Here is a 26,847-nt window from a genome sequence, read left to right on the forward strand (position 1 = left end):
CAGATGTAAATAAAAACAAAAACTACTTTGCCTCAATTTAGTTGAGGCAAATTTAGTTGAATTCGGCAAAATGAGGATTCTTCTTGAATATCTGCCTGGCTACCTAAATAAGCGGTTTTGTTTCCTTGGTGAGAACACAATAGAATAGAGATAACACAAGTTTGTAATGTCTTCACTTAGTATTTTTAGACTATAATAGCAGTAAGCAAATTTCATTTTATAGAATAGTCCCGTTGTTAAGGAAACGAGTCGCTATTGGGGAAGGGGATTCCAGGACAGGGGAATGAACTACTGGCGTTACTTTTCCCAAATACTTTTGCATCCCTTGTTTAAAAAAAAAAAAAAAAAAAGAGAGAGAGAGAGAGAGAGAGAGAGAGAGAGATGGAAGGGTTCTGCATATCAAATCTGAAAATGTTCAATTTCCTTCTAAACTAGTTTCTAACACACAACAGAACAATACACTTTGACAGCAGGTTCAAGGTAAACTACTTTCGTTAAAATTCGGGTAGAAGGGGCTGCCTCTAACTCCACATATTGTAACTTTATCTAGTGGTAGATTCAGAATTGTGTCAGTCTCAGGGGCTTCTGAGAATGCACACTGAGTGCCAGAGTTTAGTCTCATTTTAACTTGGCATTATTTACAATGACACTGTAATCTGCTCACAGTGATACACACATTGTATCAAGAAGCCAGTAGAGCTGTAAAGATGACAGCTAAAAAGCAAAGGTGGCTTTAATTTTTTTTTTTTTAAGAGTCTCTTAGAAAAAGCAAAACTAAGCTCTCATAATGATTTAGGTGCTGGCCAATCACTTGATCAGCGACCGTCCCAACTGCTAAGATCGTGGGTAAAGCTGATACGTCTGTATCAATTCTACAACCTGTCGCACACCCCAAAAGAGGGCTCGCTGACAATTGGTTAAGAACAAAGGAAAGTTTCTGTCAAAGTTCAGGAAGAGAGGGACTGCGTGAGGGGCAGTTTCAGATCATATTTAACCCCACACCATAGAGGCAACCGAACCTCCGCGTGCTCTTCGGTCGCCGCTGTGCAAGGAAATGCGAGAGGGAAGTCTGTCTACGGGACATCTGCCTCCTGGTTCCCGAGATGCGCGAGGTCCGCAGCGCCATCAGTCGAAGGTTCGGCATCTGCCGGTCTCGCTCCACCCTAGGGCCGGCCTACGGCGGCGAGCGGCGGAGGACGACCGAATCCGGCGGGCTAGCGCGCCAGGTCCCGGCGTGGCCCCACGCTGCGCCCCGTCTCCACTCCCGGCAATCGCAAGTTGCCCTGGGAACCCAGCTTTGGAGGCCTCACCGCCGTGGCCGAGTGGGCCGCGAGGCGCCCGCCTCCACTTCCCCACGCGCCGGCGCCATGGAGACGGTCACGAGTCGCCAGCGGCTCCTGCACCCACCAATGGGAGCGCACGTCGCAGAGAGACGCGGACGTCGCTCTTCCAAGATGGCGGCGCGTCCGTCGCGAGCAGCCGGGCCGGGGGGAAGCCAGCGAAGCCGAGTAAAGCCGCCGCCCGGGAGAGGACTGAAGGAGCTGTTTCGGCCGTTGGCGGCGGCTCGAGCAGTTTTCGCTGCTGCTACGGCTGTTGCCATGCGGCGAGGCTAGGGAGGAGCTCACTTCCCCGGGGTGTAATAATGTTAACAGAGGTAAGCGGCGACGGCGGCCAGTGTTTACCTGTGAAATGGGGAAGGGGCCGGCGCCAGCTCTTCCGAGGACATCATTTCTCCCGACCGCGGTCCCGATCCTCCGTAGCGGGCCCCGGGGCCCGAAGAGCAACGGGGATCCCACAAGTGCCCCCTGAATAGGAGCTGTGCTGACTCAACAGAGTCCCACCACCTCCGGCTGCTGTGCCTCTTCTTTCGTAGTTACCACTTGCCCGTCGCCCGTGGCACTGGTCACCCTCCTGCTGTCGATACCTCCTAACTCATCGCTTCTTTCGTGGTGTCCCCTTACACGGTGCTCTGTGGCAGCGTCGGTCTCTCTGCGTTGGTGCTGCTTTTCCCCTACGGTTTGCCCGAGATCTCCCTTCTCCGGTCCCTGGCCTCCAGGGCCCTCCACCCCCAAGCTCGGTCAGCATCCTGGGTTTGTCACTCGGCCAGACCTCTTTTTCCCACCCCCTACTTTGACTACTTCTTGAAGTGGACCTTTTTTCTCAAGCTACACTTGGATAGCCCAGTTTAGATCACCTCCCCCTCTAATCCCCACCCCTTGTCACCTTTTTAAATCGTAGGACTCAGAAAGTTCAGTTTAGCATCTACACTCTTGATTTGCTTAAAGGCTCCCTTGATAGTCTCTGTGGAACAGTTGTTCCCCCCCCCCTCCCCCACTAGGACCTGAAATGGAAGTAGGGCAAGTATGACTAGCCAATCATTTTCCCTTTTCTAGTGCTTGATACCCATTGCAAACAGCAGACTTTTTGAGAAGTAGAGTTCTTTACTAGCAATACTTTAAGGGGAAGAATTAAATTGGTCTCATCAGATACTTGACCCCAGTTAAAACAGATGTAGTGCTATGTGGTGGTGTGGGCGTCATTGAAGGTAAATTGTGCAGCTTGTGGATTTGAGGAAATATCTTAGAAGCTGCTGGCTTGAAGTCCTGTGAAGGTTCTGAGGTCAGCTGTCAGGGACTAGTTTGGGCATCTTTGTGGGCTGAACTAAGGATAGGAAACAGTTTTAATGAGCAGTATTCCTTCCTCCCTGCACCAAAAGGAAATAAAAACGCTTGTAGATGAGTGGCTTTTGTGGCGTGAAAATGTGATGAAAAAGGATTTACTTGCCTTTCCCATTTGATTAACTCTGAGGAAGTTCACACTTGGTATTTGCACTTAATGTATGCACAGAACCTGGAATATGATTTATCTGGTAAATATTTTACTGGTTGATTTTAATTAATGAACTACTTATTTCTGACAGTTTGTAGTTCACTTTATATTTTTAAATTCCACATTATTTTTCATCCTGGAGTTTGTTTTATTCCCAGAGATGATGGTGTAAGTTTCTGTTATCATTAGCAGTATTAGGTTTAAAGGAAAAAAAAGAGAGAACCAAGTAGCAGTTCTATTTTTACCTTCACTGTGATATTTTAGTGAGAATAATTAGCCTTCTAACAAGGATTCAGTGGTGTCTCTAATGTACGATATTTTATGACATGATCTTTTGATGACACTTGGCTTAGGTTAGCTTGTTGTAAAGAGTTGTAATGATGTCACATGAGCTCACTGCTAGTAAAATGCTAGTGTCTTGATGAGGAAGGACTGTGCCTTCTAAGTTTCTTTGCTGAAAAATGATTTTGTGTTTCAGTGAAATATTTTAAGCAGTAAATCATTGATGCTAGTAAGAAGTACTGTAGTGCCGGGGCACCTGGGTGCTCAGTTGGTTGTGTCCAACTGTGTCAGGTCATTATTTCACCGTTCTTGGGTTTGAGCCCAGCTTTGGGCTCTGTGCTGACAGCTTGGAGCCTGAAGCCTGCTTCAGGTTCTGTGTCTCCCTCTCTTTCTGTTCTTCCTCCACTCGTGCTCAGTCACTAGTTCAAAAATAAGTAAACGTTAAAAATTTTTTTTAAATTATTTAAAAAAAAGATGTACTCTAGCGGTTTCTGTGTGTACCATTGGCAGTATCTGCTGAGTCCTTTCTGTTAACTACTACATGGGATTGCCTCTCCATAGGAAGGCCCAGATTAAATGCCACTTGGATTTTATCTTTGGTTTTCAGTACTCATTTTATATTAGAAAACTGAAGCCCAGAGACTTGTCCAAGGTCAAAGTTATTAGTTGCAAGTAATTTTCAGCTCTCTTGATAGATTTTATAATACATATTTCTTGTCTGAATATTGTCAGTAAGTAAACTGAGAATTATCGTTACTTAAGAAAGACTTTTTGCTTTACTTTAGCTTTTCTTAAGGCTCAGAAATAGTCTTATTTTGAAATATATTAGATATAAAATTGTGCTGCATATTGGTTACTAAAAACTTAGGAATGTACGATTACATTTTACTGTTTCTCTTAGTTTTAACCCAGGTCAGGAGGTATTAGGGGAGGTGATTTAATTCATGTTAGATATCAAAATACATAATTATGAGCTGTGTCACAGAAGATTCTCTTGTTCAGCAAGTGTATACTGTGCTTAGAAAGTGGTGAGTGGTACTATCTGCTTGGTTCTTCTATATCTCAGCATTGAGGTAGGAGACACTATTCTCATTAGCCAGGTGAGAAGACGGAGACTGAGTTAAAATAGTTTGCTTAAAATTATATAACAAATGGTAGAGCACTTAGGTCCTCCTATTCCAAATTGTGTGCTGTTTTTGTGGCTCAGTCTGGAATGCGCCATTGATGTTCTTTTGTAGTTGATAATCATCAGTATACTATTTTTAGATTTAGTGTTTTTGGTTTTTGTTTGTTTTTGAACCAGAGTGGGGATGCCAAGTATATAGATACATAATAGTAGTGATAAACATTCATTTGAAACTTTTCGGTTTTACATTTTGTCAAAATAGATCTTTGAAACCTTTTCAGAAATGAGAAAACATTCATGTGATCAATTAAGGGCCATACGAAGCTACAAGGAAAAATTACTCAATATGTACATTGAACTTTGAAACCTGCGATATGATAGATCGGTGTGATTTGAAAGTAGAGCCCCAGTAGGTCTTCCTGCCCCCTCCCCCCCACTTTTTTTTAAAGAGGAGTTAGCATAGTTTCTGATTTAAACCTTTTGACTTCAATTTGTATTATTTTCATTCAGTTGAAATATTTAGAACACTTGCGAGACATATCTGTGCGTCTTTTGCATTTTCCATATAGAGATGACAGGTTTGTTTGTTTTAAATGTTTAGTTAAAATTTTTCCCCTTCTACTGTCTTTGCCCATTAGGACTTGTTTTTCTTAATTTTGCTCTTATTTGTCACAGTATACTTGAAAACTATTTCGTACCCGCTCATCCTCAACCCTTCTCTTTTAAAAATAAGTGTAAGTTTCCATATATCATAATTAGGGTATGGGATGTTTACTTAAGGATTTGTGGAAATTAATCTGAGTTTTCATACCATTAGAATATAATGAAATATTTGTCAGTGAATTTTCATTAAACACCTTTTAAAACTTTTTTTCAAAAGCTATTAAGGTTATTATCCTGAGCATTTATTATTAAGAGAGAACAAAAGCTATAGTAGATGTAGGAAAATATGTTGAATTTGAACCAGAGCTATGGTATATTCAAAGTTTTGCCTAAAACCCAGTAATGATCAGTCAGGCTGTTGACATTTGTCTTGTGCTTCTAAAAATACAGAGTAAAAAGTTGTAGCTGTTTAAACTTAATAGCTTGAGCTGTGCTCAAATGTAAGGCATTAGTAAATGTTAAATAAAAAAGGTTTATGTTTGTATTAATTCACTGCCACCCAGATTTATTGGTTTTTACATATTAATATAAATCGTTGATTTTGTGGTTAACAAATAAGATACAGATGAGAAAAGGTGTACTCTGTAGTACTTTTAAAAGTTCCAGGTTAATAGTTGTTAATGGAATAAAATTTTGTGTTTCAAATACATTTTGAAGATGTTTGAACAAAGGAAGTTAATTGCTTTGTTCTTTCAGGATTTCTCATAGCTTTTGATAGGTGATTTGCTTTCAAAGAAGGTGGTAGAATTTGCATTATATGGCAACGTTGTGTAACCATGTGATGGGTAATTTTATTTGTCAGTTTGATAGGCCACTGGAGTGCCCAGATTAAACATTATTCCTGGGTGTGTCTGTTAGGGTGTACCTGGATGAGGATGAGATTAGCATTTGATTCAGTGGTCTCTTTAAAATGGATTGCTCCCATTGTGGATGCTCACTATCTAAACCGTCTAATCCTTTGAGGGCTGGAATAGGAATTTGCCTCCCTCGCCTTTACTGTTTGAGCAGGGGCATCACATCTCATTTCATCTTTTCCTCGTGGGCTGGGATTTAAATTATCAGCTCTCTGGTTCTTAGGCATTTGGACTGAATTACCACTAGTTTTCCCAGATCTCCAGCTTGCACATGACAGATTGTGAGCCTTCTCAGGCCCTGTCATCATTTGAACCAATTCCTCATAATCTCCTTTAAAAAATATCTGTATCTCCTATTGGTTCAGTTTCTTTGGAGAACTCTGACTTAGCAGAGACTTAGAGAGTTTCTTATATGGGAAATCCTGGGATGTGATTGGCTGTACAGCAAGGAAAGGTCTTTGGACTTTGAGGGCTCTTTTTAAAGACACACACACACACACACACACACACACACACACACTCTTGCCCGTCATAAATGTTTAGTAAAAAATTATGACTTGATTTTGTTAAGAGAAATATTCTTGGGATGGGTTAATCTTTAAACAACATGAGCAATTTTTAAAATGATTAATAACTGCTTGGGTAAAGGCTTCTAACCAGAACAAGAACCATAGCTCCATTGGCATTTAAAGGAAGTTAAGAAGTAAGGAGATTTTATAATCTGCCTAGAATGAGACTGGCTTAAAACTGTATATACAGTATTGTTTACCATGTTTTAATAAGCCAAATTGAATATTGACAGTCATTTCTCAAGAATTTTAAAGGGGTGGGGCGCCTGGTTGGCTCACTAGAGTAGAGTGTGTGACTCTTGATCTCTGTGTTGTAAGTTTGATCCCCATGTTGGATGTAGAGATTACCTAAAAATAAAATCTTTAAAAAAATTTTTTTTTAAATTTTAATGTTTGTTCTTGAGAAAGAGTGTGTGTGAGTGAGCGCTGGAGGGGCAGAGAGAGAGAGAGAGAGAGAGAGAGAAAGAATCTGAAGCAAGCTCCAGGCTCCAAGCTGTCAGCATAGAGCTGACATGGGCTTGAACTCATCAGCCAGGAGATCATGACCTGAGCTAAAGTCAGGCACTTAACTGCCTGAGCAACCCTGGTGCCCCCCACCCCCCAATGAAATTTAAAAGGCCTTTGTTTTATTTTTTCTTTTGGTTCTAGATTATCAGAGCTTATAAATAAATCACATTCATAATAACTTTCATTATGCTTTATTAATCCAGTACAACTAAGACTCTTGTTCATCACTCCTGATTAGTAGCTACCTAGTTGATAGAATTGCAGGCAAAAGGAAATCTATGTGACATTTTAGTTAAGCCCTATAACTTCATATTAAATATACCTTTCATTTGGTATTTAGAAATACTAAAATAGCGGCTTTAGGTTTTCATGACTATCCTTGGAGTTCCTCTATGGGGAGATATCAGTGCATATGACTCTTGTTTGGATGGATTTTTCCAAAGTTTGTTGACCAGTTTTCCATAGACATTGATAAAAGATATTTTCTGGGGAAATGGTGGGGGAAAGGGAGAGGGGGAAAGGGAGAGAGGCAAACCATGAGAGACTCTTGAATGCTGACAAAAACTGAGGACTGATGGATGTGGGGGGGAGGGGGGGATGGGCATGGAGGAGGGCACTTGTGGGGATGAGCACTGGGTGTTATGTGGAAACTAATTTGACAATAAACTATTTGAAAAAAAAAAAAAAAAAAAAAAAATCTACAATGGCCGGGACACCTGGGTGGCTCAGTCAGTTAAGTGTCTGACTCTTGATATCGCCTCAGGTTACAATCTAATGGCTAAAAAAAAAAAAAAAAAAAAAAAAAAAAAAAAAAAAAAAATTTCTTAACTAGTCTATGGTATGTTTATGATTAAAGTAATACAGTAATTGCTACACATTTATAAAATTACTTTATTTGAGGAAATATGGAATTAAATTTGGGAGAACTGAGAAATAAGTAGAAATGTTTGTACTTTTAAAGATTACAGGTATTGGTTGTATGTCATATGGTCCCTATAAAATGTATTGGCTTTTCATCTGTTCATATATTAACTACCAGTATATATGTAGCCTTTTGCAGATTATATAGGGTGCTTTATGTATTAAACTAGTTATGTTAAATGTACTCATGCTTACTTATGTTTTGTTTCATTTCTAGCTGTGGAATGAAGAGAAATCTCTTAAAGGGAGAAGAAAAAGGGTATGAGAGGATCTTTGCTTCAGGTGGAATCAAGCCCTGTTAGCTGAATTATAATGGAAAAGGAGAGAGCATCAACTTTTGGAAGAGGGAGAAAATAGGTTCTATCATGGGGAAGAGTGTTCAGTGCTGGTCACTCACTAGCTAGCCATTTGGTGGCGAAACTAAGTGACTTTATGACATTCCCTGAGTGACTTTTTAAGTGTGTTTTGAAATTTTGTGGTTTCACAGACCATTAAGTACTCTCTCTATTGATGGTAATCTAAAATTGGCTTCTATTTCTCAGATTTAATTTTCATATTACAATACTTTATTATTATTTTTAAAATGTTAATTTGTTTTGAGAGAGAGAATGAGAGAGAGAGAGAGGAAGGAAGCTTGCGAGCAGGGGAGGAGCAGAGAGAGGGAGAGAGAATCCCAAGCAGGTTCCTGCTCTGAGTGGAGTCCTACATGGAGCTTGATCACTGTGAGGTTATGACTGGAGCCGGGGGACACTTAACTGACTGAGCCACCCAGGTTTCCTGTTACTACAGCACTTTAAATATCTGAGAGGAGAGGGAACTTTGAATTAAATCAAGTGGACAGCTTTTAAACTATTTTAACCTCTTTAATATTGAGTGACTAAATAGGCTGGACTCCCGTTAATGCATCCTCACGTCGGTCAACAAATTAACACTTATCACAGAAGTGAGACAACATACAAATAACCTTAATATGAGTTCCAACTTCACTTATTTATGATGTGAAATTGGGGAAGTTGTTTGAAATTTTTGAGTCTTAGTTTCCTTATTTATAAAATTGGATAATAGCATCTTTCTAGCTGCTCTCACATTGTTGTGAAGATCAGATAAAATGAGAGTACAGAGAATATAACTCTTTGTAAATTGCCAATCATTATACAAATATTAGTGGTTAATACACCAGGTGTTTTCTCTATGAATTCCAGTCCTAGGGTCCGTCCATTCAGGCTATGGCTCACTAGCTGCTCAGTGGGTAGATGAATGGATCTATTGAGAAAGAGGGTGCCCCCTGGCCATTGGTGTAGTTACATGGGAGTCAAGGAATAGATTAGAAGTGAAAGGAAAAAAAAATGTAGACTAAGAGCATGTCTTGCAAACTAGTAATGAGATTAGTTTAGCTTGCAGTTGGTAAACTGATTAAGAATTTTTGAAACAAATTATTTTTTAATTTTTTTATGTTTTTAATGTTTCCTTATTTAAAAAAAAATTTTTTTTAATTTATTTCTGAGAGAGAGAGACTGCGTGAGCAGGGGAGGGTCAGAGAGAGAGGGAGACACAGAATCTGAAGCAGCTCCAGGCTCCGAACTGTCAGCACAGAGCCCAACGCGGGGCTCGAACCCACAAACTGTGAGATCATGACCTGTGCTGAAGTCGGAAGTTCAACTGACTGAGCCACCCAGGTGCCCCAATGTTTGCTTATTTTTAAAGGAGAGAAAGAACATGAGTGGGGAGGGAGACACAGAATCTTTAGCAGGCTTCAGGCTCTGAACTGTCAGCACAGAGCCCGATATGAGGTTCGAACTCCTGAAGAGCCATGAGATCATGACCTGAGCTGAAGCCGGACGTTTAACCATGAGCCACCCAGGCGCCCCTGAAACAGAAATTCTTAGAAATATTTTGAAAAAGTTTACTTACTTGAAGTTTAGTTGTCATTTGTACATATTCTTAAATATTTGTGGGAAAAGAAATCTTTTAATCAATTCTGGTCACTTCTTGAAAGGAGGGAGAAGCTGTTAGGATAATTTTCATTAAGCTTTGGTCATAACTTGTACTGGAGATTCATTTTTGTGGGTTAATTTGTTCACCAAACACAAATACACCTGCTGTATGGCAGGCACGTGAGAAGTTCTGATGCGGAAGTGGTGAGTCAGATCTGAAACCTGCACTGAGAAAATTTACTATCAGAGCTAAATTGTGCCAGTTGGGCAATCATTCAGCTGAAGCCTTTAAGGCTTTTGTCAAAACAAAACAGGTAACATAATTAAAGGATGGAAAATTAAGGGAAATAGAAGGGAAATAAAAGGTTGGAATATGTAATTAAAAGATAATTACCTGCATTAGCTTTATAACTCCAGGTAAAACTACCAGTTTGGATGAGATGGCAGCTCTAAAATGAGTGTCTCCTTGCAATTGAAGTTTCAGCCATCTTGCCGGTCTATATTTGCTATATTTTTATCCGAGCTAATTCATGTTAAAAAAAAAAAATGAGAACAGAGAAGCAAAAAATAGAAAGAAAGCAAGCTCAGGTCATGATCTCACCGTTTGTGGGTTCGAGCCCTGCGTCAAGCTCTGTGCTGACAGCCTAGAGCCTGGAGCCTGCTTCGGATTCTGTGTCTCCCTCTCTCTCTGACCCTCCCCTGCTCACTCTCTGTCTCAGAAATAAATAAAACATTAAAAAAAATTTAAAAAGACTCTAAATTTCCTTAAGCGGTCTCCTGTAGTTTACTGAAGGATCCAGCTGAACTCCATTACCTTGGTGAAAGTAACACTTGGTCTTTACCCCCATACATTATATATTCATTTTTCTAAAATCTTTTTTTGTTTTTATTCCCCACGAGAATGTAAACTGAAGATGTGGCTCACAGTTGTGTTCCCAGTGCCTAGAACAGGGCTTGATACTTAGTGTCCTCACTAAATATCTGGTAAATGAATAAATGTTAAATATTTCCTTTAGTAAGATTAAGGTAAAAGTGAAAAATAAGACAAAAGCTGTCTATCATAAATTTAAGCTGTCACATTAATTGCCCTTCAAGGATTGGTTACTATCAGTGTCTATTAGACATTTTTCAGTAGGACATTGTGGTTGAATATTGTGTTTGGGATCACAAAACAACAACAACAAAATAGAAAAAGTTGAACACCAGGCTTTTTTGTTAGAATGTAATTCTGTCTTGATTTTTCCAACAGGTAAAAATCTTATTGGATTGATCTTATTTTCGTATGACCAGTTACAAATGCAGGGACAACTTAGAATTTTATCTTGTATCTTTTTAATACTTGAATTTTTTTTTTTTAAGTTGGCTCCACACCTAGAATGGAGCCCAAAGCAGGGCTTGAACTCCCAACCCTGATGAGATCAAGACCTGAGCTGAGATTAAGAGTTGGACACTTAACCATCTGAACCACCCAGGCACCCCATTACTTGATTTTTATTATGATTTTATGTGTACTACTTAAAATTTGTATTCTTGAACTAGATAAACTTAAAGCTTTGTTTCTAATAGTACACTAGTGCTAATTTTTGTGTTTTGTTACTGTTTCACAGTTTGTACTACCTCTAATGCTATCTTGAAAGTTTGCAAGTATGAGTAAAATTTTGGGCATGGATTTTAAAAAGTTGGAAATTTTGGGCGGGTATATCTTTAAGGAGGTCAGCTGTTACTTTAATCTCTTGACTAAAATTCCTCTGAGTGTCACTATTGGAGACAGAACATAGATCATTTCACCCATCTACAATTCCATTGTAAATTCAGAGATCATATGTACCAGAAAAGTTCCCTGAAGTAATTCTTTGTTCAATTTTAATGATCTTTAATCTTTAAGTTAGTATGAGATAGTCCTATATGGCAGCTGGAATTATTTACTGTTGTTGGTTTATTGTACTGCTTTCTCCAATTTCCCGAGGAACATTTTTATTCTGATGCATCTGTGAAACCCCCAAGGTGAATCCTGCTTTTGCTTTTGACCTTAGTTCTGCCTTATTGGAGAGTCCTTATAAGTAGTTTCACTTAAACCTGAATTGGTTTTGCTCTTGGAACCCTGGGACTACTATTAAAGCCTAGCTGTGGTTTGGCGTCTGAGAAGAGTGTATGATTCTTTGTATTGTGACTTTTTTAAAAAAGTTTTTTAATGTTTTATTTTTGAGAGAGAGGGGGTTGGGAACGAGCACGTGTGTGCATGTGCACGCACATGTGCAACGTGGGGAGGGCAGAGAAAGAGGGAGATACAGAATCTGAAGTAGGCTCCAGGCTCTGAGCTGTCTGCACAGAGCCTGACATGGGGCTTGAACCGTGAGATCATGATCTGAGCCAGAGTCGGACATTTAACCGACTGAGCCACCCAGGCGCCCCTGTATTGTTGTGAGACAACATATGTGTGGAGAATGGCTTTTGGATTCACCATCAGTTAAGGCTTAGAAATCATAAAACTGATTGAAGTTGTACAGTGCTAATGGAAGAGTTAAGTACGAAATAAAATTTCATCTCATTTTAGGTATTAACATAAATTTTGGAAAGTAATTGGTCTGATGTTAAGATATGATATTATGTGTTATCTAGTGTTTCTTTGAGTCATAATATTGTACTTTAGATTTGTTCTTGATTTCTCTTCCCGAGTTTATTTGAGATGGTGTATTTTTCTCAGGGAATTTAATCAGACTGCAGCTATTAATATAATCAGCTATTTTTACATCCGAAGTTAATTACTAACATCTCATGCATTTTCTTGAGTAGTACCTAAGTGTTTTAACACTTTAAACCATTGGAATAGTCTAATTCTGGTAAAAGTGAACAGAATAAGAAGAAATGGTCTAAGAGGATGTTGGAGGCAGCTTGAAAAGTGTAACACAGCAAAGAGAGAAAGAAACCAAAATAATATATTTTACAAAGAGGGTGTGTTGATTACATAAAAATTTTAGAAAGATCAATTAGGCTTAAGAGTATTTTATAATTTATTAAAAGTGTGTTTTATGAACCCAAAAAACTCTGCAAGTTAATGTCTGATAACACAGAATATTTAATCAAATAATAGACACTAATGCAAAACTTATAGGACTACCAAAGTTAGTGTGATTATCTTTGTACTGGGTTGCAGTGATAATCATCTTTTTTTCTATATCTATATACCTTTATACACACACATATATGTATCTTCTGATCGCAAATTGAACATTCCTAAGTTTTGAAGTGTGTATGTGGATGGTAAGAGTGATGGCTAGAGTCATATTATTTGGATTTGAATCAAAGTTTTCTCATGTTAAAGCATTTTGGCTTTGAAAATTTAATAATCTTTTGACCCTTAGTTTTCTCATCTGTGTAAGTTAATGGTACTTATGCCACAGGGTTGTTAGAAGTACTAAATGAAATTAACACATGTTAAGTACTGTGAAGCATTTCCCACAGTAATAATTAGTAAATAATAGGTTTTATTATTAGTTCTTCAGATGTAAATAGCAAGTAGTTTATTTTCATAACTTAGGGTTTAGTGTTTGGAGTTGTTTTCTGTGTTGTTTGTGTCATTGAGGTTTTAAAATGTCAAAAATAACAAATCCTCTTTGACCTAGATGATCTAATTCTTCCCATCCTCTCTGTTTTTAATAACTTTCTAATTTATGTATTACATTAAGAGCTAGATTAAGACTAAATTTCAGGAGGAAATCGAGAGGTGCTACCTGTACTTTATGAATTGGTCATAACTAGAACTTTTGACTAATATATATCTTCTGGCCATTAAAGCTTTTTACTGTAGATGAAGTGAAAAGGAAGAGTAGTACAACTTGACATTAAGCTTTAAAAATGCCAGTGTTGTATAGTTTTCTCTTACAGGAAGTACTCTGATTCTTGTCAGTTTGATAAAGTTTTATGTAAAGCAGCTTTGAATTTATGTAAGCTCTTCTATTAGATTGTTCCTTTTATAGTAGGGATAGATAGGTGAGGAATGTAAGAATCCTTTGTTTAAAATATAAATATATATATGCATACATATATCCACACACATATATAATTGGTTTGATTAGTATAGATAATACTGTGCAATGGGTTAAGAAAAGCACTGAGGGCTACATTATTACAAATAAAATTTGTGCTTACAAGTCTAAATATGGATATGAAGTATATAAATAATTTCAGTCTCTTTATACAACAGCTGCCTATTTACATTCATACAATAATAAACTGTTATACTCAAGAAGGAGGTGTTCATGTTATAAAAACATTTTACTTAGTTGGAGATTTTGCCATCACAGTCCTTTGTGGATGAATCTAGATGTCTTTATCTTCCTTTCCATACTTAGGTTTGCTTTCTTATTACTGATGCTTTTTGGATATGTTGATTATTTTCTCTTGGTTCTATCTTTTATTCTCTGTGTCTATAAGCTTGCAGCTTACTCTCTTAGGGCTTTTCCCCAACCTTTACCCTTTCCTCCCTCTTAACAAAAAAATAGGCCACGATAAAGAATTTAACCTTGCTTTTTAACTTAACACAACACTTATGGATGTAAAAATATTTTCCATTGTTAATTTAAGAGGTGAACAAATAAAACAGTTTATATATATTTAATGCATTGTATTAGAGTTTCCTTCTATGGTTGTATGCCTCTTGTCTGAATTTATTTGGATTAAAAGGACTCATGATCTCTGAGTTAATGAACACTGTTGAGGTTTTTTTTTTTATTGTGATTTAAGAGAATTTTGTAGTACTTTCAGGGTCATTGTTCTCATATGAAGCTTTTACTGTACAGCCTTCAGAAGTGTGAAGGAAATTTATGTGAATCTGTGCTAAAGCATACCGTGAAAGTTATCTGAAGTCTAATAGCTGCATCAGATCTAATTGACATTAGATTCTCAGTTTAGTTACTTCAGGTGTTTCTGATAAATTGAATTTTTGAAACTCAGTTAATCACTTTTATTTGGCTATTCAGATATCACGTATAGAATTTTGCCCATCCCCTCCTCACTTCCTTTTTGAAAAGTCTACTTGAGAGTCAGTGTAAAATAATGGTACAGAGCATGCTTGAATTTTAAACCAAGCTCAGTGCATGGTCCAGTTCTATGAGCTGTTTCCTCATTTGTAGAATAGAGTTAGTAATATAACTTCTGTCAGAGTTGTTGTGAGACTTAAATATATATAAAGTGGTTGGCAAAGGTGTTAGCCAATGCTAAGTAAATGATGGCTCCTATTGTTGTTTTAGAGGACTCCCTTTTTCATAAGAAGGAAAGGTAGAAGATTGGTGATAGTTAATTGCTAAGCTGGGCATTGAAGATCTAGCTCTCTGCTGTGATAGGCTTGTGTTGTTTTGATTTCCCCTTGGGTGATATATTATGGGGAAAAGCAGAAGTTGAGTTGTGAATATTGAAACTTCTTTCTTGTATTGTTATAGTCATATGTAAATGAGGGAGAAGAAAGACCATTTATGAATATGGCCTGTTTTATCTTGCTATTGCACTCATGAACTGCTGTGGTAAAAGTTTTGTGTACTTCAGAACACTTTTATAAACGGAAGTCTTCTGGTGTATTAATTAAATTCATTCTTTATAATTCAGGTTTTTAAAGGTACTTATTAATATGAATTGCCATGTAACTAAGCTTATTTTTCAGGATGAATTAATGATATAGAATGGTCTTGATGTTTGAGGATCTTAATTTAGCCCAAATAGGGTAAGTAGGCAGTAGACCAATTGTTGGGTTAGAAATGACAAGTGTAGGGGCGCCTGGGTGGCTCAGTCGGTTAAGCGTCTGACTTCGGCTCAGGTCATGATCTCACAGTTTGTGGGTTCGAGCCCCACATCAGGTTCTGTGCTAACAGCTAGCTCAGAGCCTAGAGACTGTTTCACATTCTGTGTCTCCCTCTCTCTCTCTGACCCTTCCCTGTTCATGCTGTCTCTGTTTCTCTCTCTCTCTCAGAAATAAATAAAACAAAACATTAAAAAAAAAAAAGAAATGAGAAGTGTAATACTATATTATATCAGAACAGTACATTTTAGTTTAGTGTATGGATCTAAAGAGAACAAGGTATTTATGAATAGAAAGAAAATTACTGAGAAACCTGGACATTCAAGATTTTAATTTTTTTTGTTTTCTTGCCTTGAAAACTATAATGAAACAATGCCCTCTTTCCCATTAAAACATTTCCATGGTTGTTTCAAGAATAGTAGTGAATGAAAAATCTCCATTATTCAGAAAGAGAAATTTTAAAATAACCTACTTATATACATATATAAATTACATAAAATAAAAAATACGTAATTTAAATCAGTTTTTTAAAATCAAAGTTTTCAAACATACAAAAACCTTGGAAAAACATTGCCATTAGCGCCCATGTACCTACTAAGTACCTGGATTTGTTAACATTTTTTGTCATATTTGCTTTATTTCTGACTCTGTGTGTGAAAAATTTTTAAATTTATTTATTTATATTTATTTATTGCGAGAGAGAAACCCAAGAGGCTCTGTGCTGTCAATGTGGGAGTCTGAAGGGGGAGGGCAGGGGAGGGGCCAGTCTCATGACCGTGAGATCGTGACCTAAGCCCCCAAATCAACAATTGGACCCCATAATCCAGTGAGCCACCCGGGTGCTCTTATAACTGAATAATTTTAAAGTAAATTGCAGATATTATGTCACTTCTTCTTACAATACTCTGATATATCAATCTCCCAAAAATAAGGATTGGAAGGGGGATATTTAAGTCTTTATTTTAATTCCAGTACAGTTAACCTACGGTGTTCTCTCAGTTTTAGGTGTATAGTATGGTGATTCAGCAGTTCAATACATTACCTGGTGCTCATGACAAGTGTACTTCTTAATCCCAGTCACCTAATTAACCCATCTGCCCTTTCCTTTCCCCTTTGGTAACCATAAGTTCTCTATAATTAAGAGTTTTTCTTGATTTGTCTGTCTTTTCCCCCTTTGCTTGTTTGTCGTTTCTTAAATTTCATATGTAAGTGAAATCATATGGTATTTATCTTTCTCTGACTTATTTTGCTTACCTTAATATTCCTTAGCTCCATCCATGCCATTGCAGATGGTAAGATTTCTTTCTTTTGTATGTCTGAAAAATATCCCTGTGTGTGTGTGTGTGTGTGTGTGTGTGTATACCACATTTATCCATTCATCAATTGATGGACACTTGGGCTGCTTCCATATCTTAGCTGTTGTGAATATGCTGCTATAAACACAGAGGCGCATGTATCCCTTTGAATTAGTGTTTTGTATTCTTTGGGTAAATATATACCCAGTAGTGTGATTGCTGGATCTTAGGGTAGTTCTATTTTTAACTTTTAATTTTTTGAGGAACGTGCATACTGTTTTCCAGAGTGGTGGCACCAGTTTGCATTCCTACCAACAGTATGCAAGTGTTCCTTTTTCTCCACCTGTTTGTTGTGTTATTGGTGTTAGCCATTCTGACAGGTGTAAGGTGATATCTCATTGTAGCTTTGATTTGCATTTCCCTGATGGTAAGTGATGATGAACATCTTTTCATGTGTCTTTTGACCATCTTTAAGTCTTTGGAGAAATGTCTGTTTATGTCTTCTGCCATTTTTTAAAAAAAGTTTACTCATTTATTTATTTTGAGAGAGAGAATGAATCCCAAGTAGGCTCTGTGCTGTTAGTATGGAGCCCAATGTAAGGCTTGATCCCCATGATGTGTGGATCCTGGAGATCATGACCTGAGCTGAAACCATGAGTTGGACGCTTAACTGAGCCACTCAGGTGACCCTGCCCATATTTTAATTGCATTATTTTATGGGTGTTGAATTTTATCAGTTCTTGATATATTTTGGATAGTAACCTTTTATCAGATATGTCATTTGCAAATATCTTCTCCCATTCTGTTGGTTGCCCTTTAGTTTTGCTCATTGTTTCCTTCTCTGTGCAGAAGCATTTTATTTTGAGGTAGTCCCATATTATTGCTTTTGTTTCCCTTGCTTCAGGAGACATCTAGAAAACAGTTGTTATGGTTGATGTCAAAGTGGTTACTGCCTACATTCTCTTCTAGGATTTTTATGGTTTCAGGTCTCACATGTAGGTCTTTAATCCATTTTATGTTTATTTTTGTATATGATGTAAGAAAGTGGTCCAGTTTCTTTCTTTTGCATGTTATTGTCCAGTTTTCCCAGCACCATCTGTTGAAGAGACTTTTTCCCATTGGATAGTCTTTCTTCCTTTGTTAAAGAGTTAGTTGACCATATAGTTGTGAATTTATATCTGGATTTTCTCTTCTGTTCTTTTGATCTCAGTGTCTCTTTTTGTGCCAGTACCATACTGTTTTGATCACTACAGCTTTGTTAATAACTTGAAGTCTGAAATTGTATGCCTCCAACTTTGCTTTTCCTTTTTCAAGATTGCTTTGGCTATTTGGGGTCTTTATGGTTCCATACAAATTTTAGGATTGTTTGTTTTGGTTCTGTGAAAAATTTTAGTGTTTTGATGGGGATTGTTTTAAATGCAGATTTTTTAAAATTTAGCCACAGTATTATTGTTACACCTAATAAAACTACCAGGAATTTCCTATTATCATTGAATATTCACTATATTAAAATTTCTGTTTGAACCAGGATCTACTCCAGTGATATCTTTGTTAATATATCTTTACTCCAGAATAGGTAATGTCCTCTTTCTTTTTCCTTCTCTTTCTCATCCTCATTTTCCTTTTCATTGTTGTCAGTGATTGTTCTGTTTTGGGGTGCTGTGGAGGATGCACATAACAACATCCTTGGCCTCCATAATGGTACCCAGCCCTCTATCTCCCATCACCTTTGATAACCAAAAAGGTTCCATATGTTGCTAAATGTCTCCCAGGGAGCAAAGTTGTCCCTGGCTGAGACCCACTGCCTTAAAGGTAGTACCTTTTCTCCATTTCAATTTTTTAGATACTTATTCCTTAGAATTTTTTTATCTTGAATTGATTTTGTTCCATTGTTCTGTGTGTCTAGCCTATTTTGCTTATTTATTTTACTTCCCTTTTTGTTTAGTTAGTAAGTGGTAATTTAAAAAATAGTTTTATTGAGATATTATTCATATACCATACAATTCACTCAAACGGGATAATTCAGTGACTTTAATACACAGAATTATGCTTCCATTGCCACAGTAAGTTGTAGAACTCATTATCCCCAGATAGAAAAGCCCTCACCCTTGAGGCATCCTTCCCAAATCTTCCCTCCTTTGAGCCCCAGGCCTTCAAAAGTAGGTCTCTATTGACTTGCCTATTCTGGACATTTAATATGAATGGAATCAGAACACATGGACTTTGTAATTGGCTTCTTTCACTTAGCATGTTTTCATGGTTCATCCATGTTTGTAGAATGTGTTAGTACTTGAAAATTTTTTAATTGCCTAATACTCCATTGTATAGATACACCACATTTTGTGTATCCTTTTATCCTTTGATGGGTATTGGGTTATTTCCACTTTTGGGCTATTCTGAATAATACTGGTATGAACACTTGTGTGCATGTTTTTTATGGACATGTTTTCATTTCTCTTGGGATGTATACTAGGAATGGAATTGCTGGATCATATAGTAACTATGTTTAGTGTTTTGAGGAACTGTGGACTGTTTTCCCAAAGAGCTACACCATTTGACATTCTCAGCAATATAGGAAGGTTCTAATTTCCAAATCCTCAATATTATTTGTTATTACCTCTCTTTTTGATTATAGCTGTCTGGTGGGGGAGAAGTGGTGTCTTATAGTAGTTTTGATTTGCATTTTCTTTATGCATAATGATGTTGAATCTATTTTCATGTGCTTTTCATGACCATTTATCTTCACTGGAGAAATTGTGTATGTGAATCTTGTGTTCAATTTAAAATTGGGTTGGTTATTTGTGTATTTTTTGTTCAGTTTTAACAGTTTGTTGTATATTATATATAGAGGCTCATTACAGATATATAATTTATAAATATTTTCTCCCATTCTGTATCTTGGGTTTCGTTTTCTTGATGGTATCATTTGAGTGCAAAATTTTCTGATCTTGTTGTAGTCCAATCTATCTACTTTTCTTTGGCTGATAGTGCTTTTGTTGTCAAAAGGTATTTAAATTTTGCAATGCATTTTTTAAGTTAACTTCAGGAGATAGTATTAACTTAAGATAGACTTAACAGATAAAACTAGTGCTGGAATTAAATCGTTGCAGTTTTCTACAACTTGAATTTTAAAAAAATAATATTTTTGTGAATTTTAATAGCTAGGTGGTGTGTATGTGTTTATAAAAAGACGTTCCTGAGATATGAGAGTGGTGAGTTGGGTTTACATTATGTGCAGTGTTGGATAATTAACAACTACTGTATTCTTTAGTGGGGAAGCTAGCTACAGTAACCTGAAATTCTGCAGTGCTCCTGTCTTCATTTCCCTGCTATGCGTGTTCTTCATGCTTAGTAACACCCTTGGAGTAGGAGGAATCCTCCAAAAGCAGGGAGACCATATATTTCCAACCTTGCCCTCTCTGCTCCTGTAAACTGCTTACTCCTCCCCACTAAATTCTTGGTTGTATAATCTCCTCGCTAAATTCTTATCTGTATTATCTCATGATAATTGTGGTGCTTATTATTTTTTTTCCTTGCATACACTGAGTCTCTGGGTCTTAACTTTGGAGAGCCTTTATTAGGCTGGCTTGATTCAGCATCACTTGAGGTGCAGGAATCTTAACTCGGATGGTGATACCCTCAAGGATCATCCCTGTTTATCATTTGGCTGCCTCTTCACAGTCACTTGTAGCAGTGTCTGCCCTCCTCACCCCCATCATCTTAGTTATACTTCTTACTGAACGTTTTAAGATTCTTGTTAACTACTTAAATAATTAGATTTTGGCAATATACAAATATCATCTGGTTTTTCTTTATGATTTTCCATACGCAAATCTATTTTAAAGGTCATGTGTGTTAAGCTGTTGCCTCATTATTACCGTAATTTGACTACCTATTTTGTCTTGCTTTCCCAAGAAGGATGTTTCATGTTTTTACTTGGCGAAGTACAAGTTTTATGACAGACTTTGTGAGCATAGCTTGATAGAAATAAGTGTAATAGTGTATTCATTTAAATATTTTTACTGAATTGTTAATCAAATGGTAATAAAATCAGTTAAGAATATGCTATGTCTTTTGTAGGAAAAGTGGTATATGCAATCTAAAAATAATATTGTTTGCACTATATTTTTTGTTAAAAAATTTCATGATTCTTGAAAAGTAAATCAGTACTGAAGTGTTTTTTAGTAAAAAGTGAAAGCATTGTTCTTTTTCCATTAAAAAAAGTTTCTGTATATACTTCCAGTCCTTTCTGTATATTTCAACACACTAGAAAATTTTCATTAAATTAAAAAAATATATTGTTAAGGTAGTGATGTGAATTATGTTTTCCTGCTTTAATAAGTTTCTTAAATGTTTATTTAATTTTTTCAATGGTTTTGTTTGTTGGTACACTTAAACTCTTACCTTCCCTCTACCTTATAGACAGTAGTCACTCAATGAATTGGTTTGATACAGAAACCGTGGGTAAGTGGAACCTAAGTGTTAGGATGCCAGTTGATGATCAGAAAGGAAGGTAAACTGTTGAAGATTAATATTGGGCAAAAAAATCTTGATATGTATAACAGTTATTTAGATGATTGATCAGGATACTGTGTGTTCAGTATATACTACTGAGAGCATACTGTATGTGCCAAATGTTATACTTGGCACCAAGAATACATCAATGAACAAGACATACACAATTTATGTCCTCATGAGATTTATAGCATATGGTGTATATCAGAAAATAAACAAGTACTTCCAACATAATGTGGTAAATGAGGGTATTGGCAAGAGAGTGGTTGAAATGGTAAACCATGGTAGTGATACTAAATAAGGAGAAAGAAGAAGAATCAAGTGTCTGCAACTCTGAATGACAAAAATAGATGCAGTTGGTGTAACTAATTTAGAGCTAGAAGATTGTGGTCAGAGAATAAGATAATTTTCATGTTTCCCTTTCAAAGAGGATAGGTGATAATGAAGTCTAGAGTGTAGTCTTAGTGGCTAAAGTGAAATTGCAGTGAAAGTTGGCATAAATGAAATGCTAATGATGTCCAAAGTAGAGTAATGGGTGGATTATCCATATGTATGTTAAATAATTCAAGGTTATGTAGCATTTGGGATAGAGAAGAATGTTGTGTGCCATGTATCAAGAGTTTTGAGTGAGTAGCTAGGAGTTCCTTGGAGACTAACAGTTACCACCTGTGGCCATATTGGAATCGCCTGGGGAACTTAAATTCCTAATTCTCTTACCTTAACTTTGCTGCACCTTGGAAAAATGGCTAGTTCTTCTCAGCTCTTCTTATTCAATTTGTATGTTGTGTAGTCTGGGCAGTAAGACTTTGAAATGCCCCAGGTGATTCCAAGGTCCAGGAATTGCACAGGAACAGGCAGTTTTACAGGAAACTGCCTGGGAGTTGTTTGGGATCCTGATCCTGCATCATAAAGTTGGAGTAAGTGATAAGTGAAAAAATAAGCACCCTTTGAGAGGGTTGCTGGAGAAGCAGCTTTTACTTAAAGCCAACTAGTGAGGTTTTTGAGGTGTGCTTGTTTGTACCGTAGAATAGAATAAACCTAGAGGAAAGCTTTGGGAAGGAAGAAGGCGGTGGGAAGTTGGATAATGGAGGGGAAAAAACAAGAACAGTACAGTGGCTAGTGTGCGGGAGAGTGCTGGTAAGTGAATAAATTTATCTTTTAGTACTGACCTAAAACAACAGGGCATAGTGAGTTTGGAATTAATGTGGAAAGTACATTCATTAGTCCCATAGTGGATGACCGTTGGTAACTGGGGTGAATGGTTCTCAGGAGTTAGTTTCAACCTTGATCATAGAAAACATCATAGAAAACGGTAGCCTTGTACCCTTCTCTTTGTTACGGGGTTTAGAATGATTGAGCGAGATCCATGGGAAGACCCAGAATTTTGGGAGGTTAGTCTACAGGCTCCCTGGGGAGTGGTTAGAGGCCTGGTCTGTTTTTTCAGATACTGGCAGGTGGATGCTTTGGAGTGTTAAGGCTTGGTCAGTTCTGCATAGCCTAGTTTTGCTCACTCCAATGTGCTACTTATGTGATTTTGGCAATCTGCTGTACCTACTGGCAAATACTGGCAAAGCCTTTACTATTGCCTTACTTTTACACTTCATTATTTCCAGGAAAAATTGTGTGTCGAGTTTCAGATTTGTGACCAACTATTGATGGGCTTTTTCCCCCCAATGTACAAGATGTGGCATAGACTTAGAAATCATAAAAAAGGACCTTATATATTACATAAGCAATTTTCTCTTATTAGATGTTAGAATTTTAAGTGTAGAAAGTCAAAGTGAGTTTCACAAGGAAACCACTCAGTCTAGATTAAGTAAAGTATAAACCATATATGGGCCTAGAAGTTTATAGTTGTTAAACTGATTCAAATTTGTGGCAAGAATAAATAGGTTAATTGCAACTTGTTTAATCAATTTGACATGTAACTGTTAAGCTTGGGAAACGAGAACATCAGACTTCTCTGTCAATAGAGTGTAGCAAATTTATTTTTCTTTTAAAATTAAAGCTTTAAAATTTTTTTTAAATGTTTTCTATTTATTTCTGAGAGATAAAGAGACAGCATGAGCAGGGGAGGGTCAGAGAGAGAGACAGACACAGAATCTGAAACAAGCTCCAGGCTCTGAGCTAGCTGTCAGCACAGAGCCTGACGAGGGGCTTGAACCCACGAACTGCGAGATCATGACCTGAGCTGAAGTCGGATGCTTAACAGACTGAGCCACCCAGGTGCCCCAGAGTTTTTTAAGGTATAATACTTGAAGGCTGAAAGAGCTACCCTAGTTATGCAAATATACTATGAAATTATTTTTGAATGAAGAGTTCATTCAAAACATTCTAAAAAAATTTCGATATATTTTTGGTCAAAATAAGGTAAGTAGTAATGTAGTAAATTTAATAACAACATGATATATAAAGAAGAAAATTGTATGCTAAGTGGAAAACAAGACTTTTTGCATAATTATAGTGTATCATGTTAACTAGTAATTAAAACCCATTTGCTTTTACTAAGCAAAATGTATATTGTGATTAAAGCTTTTATACGTTTTTAATTAGCTGATTTTTCATACAGTGACCTTATTTCATATGTGTTTGAATTATGGAACTAAAAGTAATTTTTTGAGGCTATGACACTAGGTAGGTGAAGCCTATGATAGGTGATGGGGATTTAGGGTACATGAAAAGGATGCTTGTAACAGCTGGGTTATGACATGCATTTTTATATCTTTGGTACTCATGGTTTTCAGATGTACTTATTAGCAAAGTGAAAATTGAGGCACAATTATGCGAAATAGTGCTTGTTTTCCTTTTCTCTCTCTTTTTAATTTTAAAGAGAGTGCATGAGTGGGGGAGAGGAGCAGAGGGTAACATGGCGAGGGACATGGGGTTTGAGAGAGAAGGAGAGAGGGAGGGAGGGAGGGAGAGAATCTTAAGCAGGCTTCATGCTCAGCACAGAGGCCAAAACAGGGCTCCATCCCATAACCCTGGCATCATGACCTGAGCTGAAATCAAGAGTTGATGCTCAACCAACTGAGCCACCTGGGCGCCCCTCATGTTCTCTTCTTGGATTGCATTCATTGACTTATCTGATGTTTAAGTCTATATGAATGGTGCTGATATTTCTAAAACTGCTAAAACTCTAAAACGGGTGATATTTATTAAGAAAGCATACAAGTCAGTTGTCTCTGTCGTCTTTGGTTACATCTTAATGTTTAAACAGTACAGATTCAAATGATTCAGAGGAATGTTAAGATTTTTCTTTGATTATAACTTAAGCTTACATCTTTGGCTTAAATTTTCTAGGACAGAATTATTTCTACTCTCCTGTATGATGGGAAATTCTGGTAACTCAGATCAACATTTGTTATGTTGGAATATATCCAAAGCTGCTTCCTGATGGCTTTGCTTATTTGTTAGTCTTTTTAAATTTTAAGACTTACCTGATTTTTACATGTATGTGGGTTAACTCTAAATTAGAAGTATAGACTACCAACGTCTCAGACTGTATGATACTCAGTACAAAGTCCAAAAGATTTGATACTGGGGCAAAATCCCCAACAGTTATTCAGTCCAATCTTTCTTTTAGATTCTCTTTCATCTAATTTTTTGTTTATAGTTGTGGTTAGAGTCTCTAATTTTTGCACTTGGATATAGTTTGACCCTTAGAAAACCTAATCTTAGAACACATTAGTTTTACTCCTTGCAGAGTTGTCTTCATTGAATTGACTTTTAATGTTTATGTCCAGTTTTAATTAAAGTCATTATGAGAAACAATTTTATTAAACTTCCTAATGATTTTACTGCACAACTATTATTGAGAACATTAACCAGTACTTCATACTTTGTTTTTCAGATAAATTCCTATATGATACAATTGTTTAAAAATTCAGAACTGCAGATAGAGAGTACCAGTTAAGTGAGAGGAACCTTGGATATCATCTGCGTCCAACCTGTTGACAGATGAAGAAATTAAGGGCCAGAGAGGTCAGCTATAAGTAACTGGCCTAGAACTTGGGTCTAGAAATTGTGTCTTCTATCAACTGACCTTTTTTTTTTTAGTTTTTAAAAAATTGAAGTGAAATTGAAGTTGACATAGCAGAGCTAACCATTTTAAAATGAGCAATTCCTTGGCATTTAGTATAATCATAGTGTTGCGCAACCACCACCTCTGTCTAATTCCAAAACATTTTCATCACCTCAGAAAGAAAACTTTATTCATTACACTTGTTCCCCATTTTCTCTCTACTCCTCCCACCCCTTAGCAGTTGGTAGCTACCATTCTGCATTCTGTCTCTATGGATGTAACTGTTCTGAATATTTAATATAAACAGAATCATGCAGTGTTTGACTTTTAGTGTTTGGCATCTTTAACTTAACATAATGTATCCATGTTGTAGCATGCATCAGTACTTTATTCCTTTTTATGGCTGATTAATACTCTGTTGTATATAAATACTACAGTTTGTTTATATCCATTCATTTATTGATGGACATTTGGGCCATTTGCACCTTTTGGCTATTATGTATAGTGGTGCCATGAACGTATATGTGTATGTATTTGAGTTTTTGGTCCTTTAGGGTAAATATCTAGAAGTGAAATTTCTGAGTCATGTAGTAACTGTTTCATGTAGGGTCTTACCATTTTTCATATCACCTAGTTTTATTTTTTTGTTTCCCCTCTCCTCAACTATGATAAAAGCATGGTGACTTGAAAAAGAAAGTGAGCCAAAATTTTTTTAAAGGTATGAGCTCGTACTTGTTATGTTTTATGCAATAGATTTTCAACCACGTTTTTCCGTTTTTTCCCCTCCAGTGGTTTATTGGCTTATTGAATTTGATTTTGATTTGTTCCTTTCATTCAAACTGAAATTGTAGTCCTTCATTTCTTTTCCCTTGTGATATTTATGTTCTAGAACCCATGAGAATGGTTTTAGAAGTCTAAGTAAATTTATTTATTGTCATTTATGAAAATAACATGAAGTTAATCAAAAAGAAGAAATAACAATGCAGATCTAGTCTTGGGTTTTTGCAAGGAGTTATGTATAGGTTTTAATTGACTTAAGTGCAGGTCAAATTTCTTTGTCTTCCACTTGTGTTTTGGGAGTCAATTGGTAGGGCTTGGCAGTTTGTTTTTGTGCTGATCAAAACTTTTGAGATCATCCTGTCACTTTAGTATCTTTATTAAAACAATACCTTATGTTACACTTGATGAATGGTTGTTGTAGAAAATTTAAATGCTTTAAGGTAGATTAAATAGTCATCAAATCTCTTAAGTTTTTGAGGTATGGCTGATTTTGATAGAGTTGGACTAAATAATGACCCTCTGTCGTTATTGAAGTCTACACATATTTTTTTAGTATTTCATATTTTATTTGGTTTTAATCATATTTTTTTAGTATTTCATATTTTATTTGGTTTTAATCATAAAATGGCCCTCACTGAATTATCTGTTTGCTTAGAAAGAAAAAAAGATTAAACTAATGTTAACTCTGGAAGACCTAATTGAGTTTTCCTGTTAATTGAGAAAACTTCTTATTCCAAATAAGAGTATAAACCTATATTTA

General features: G+C 36.7%; 1 protein-coding gene across 3 annotated transcripts in view; it reads left to right on the plus strand.

The window, feature by feature from the left end:
- Positions 1 to 1,457: 1,457 nt before the first annotated feature.
- SNX13 (sorting nexin 13) overlaps positions 1,458 to 26,847 on the plus strand; it is a 130,527-nt gene continuing 105,137 nt past the window's right edge. For 2 of the 3 annotated variants that reach the window (XR_005526769.1, XM_039223473.1), the window contains exons 1-2: positions 1,458 to 1,654; positions 7,969 to 8,010. Coding sequence is in view for 2 of the 3 variants with exons in the window: in XM_039223473.1 (XP_039079404.1) it covers positions 1,643 to 1,654; positions 7,969 to 8,010 (54 nt within the window). In the remaining variant the exon portion in view is untranslated. The remainder of the gene's footprint in view (positions 1,655 to 7,968; positions 8,011 to 26,847) is intronic. The other variant, XM_039223474.1, reaches the window with a different exon arrangement.

This window comes from Hyaena hyaena, unplaced genomic scaffold (genome assembly GCF_003009895.1).
Source record: "Hyaena hyaena isolate Hyena2069 unplaced genomic scaffold, ASM300989v1 scaffold_1360, whole genome shotgun sequence".
Lineage (NCBI taxonomy): Eukaryota > Metazoa > Chordata > Mammalia > Carnivora > Hyaenidae > Hyaena > Hyaena hyaena.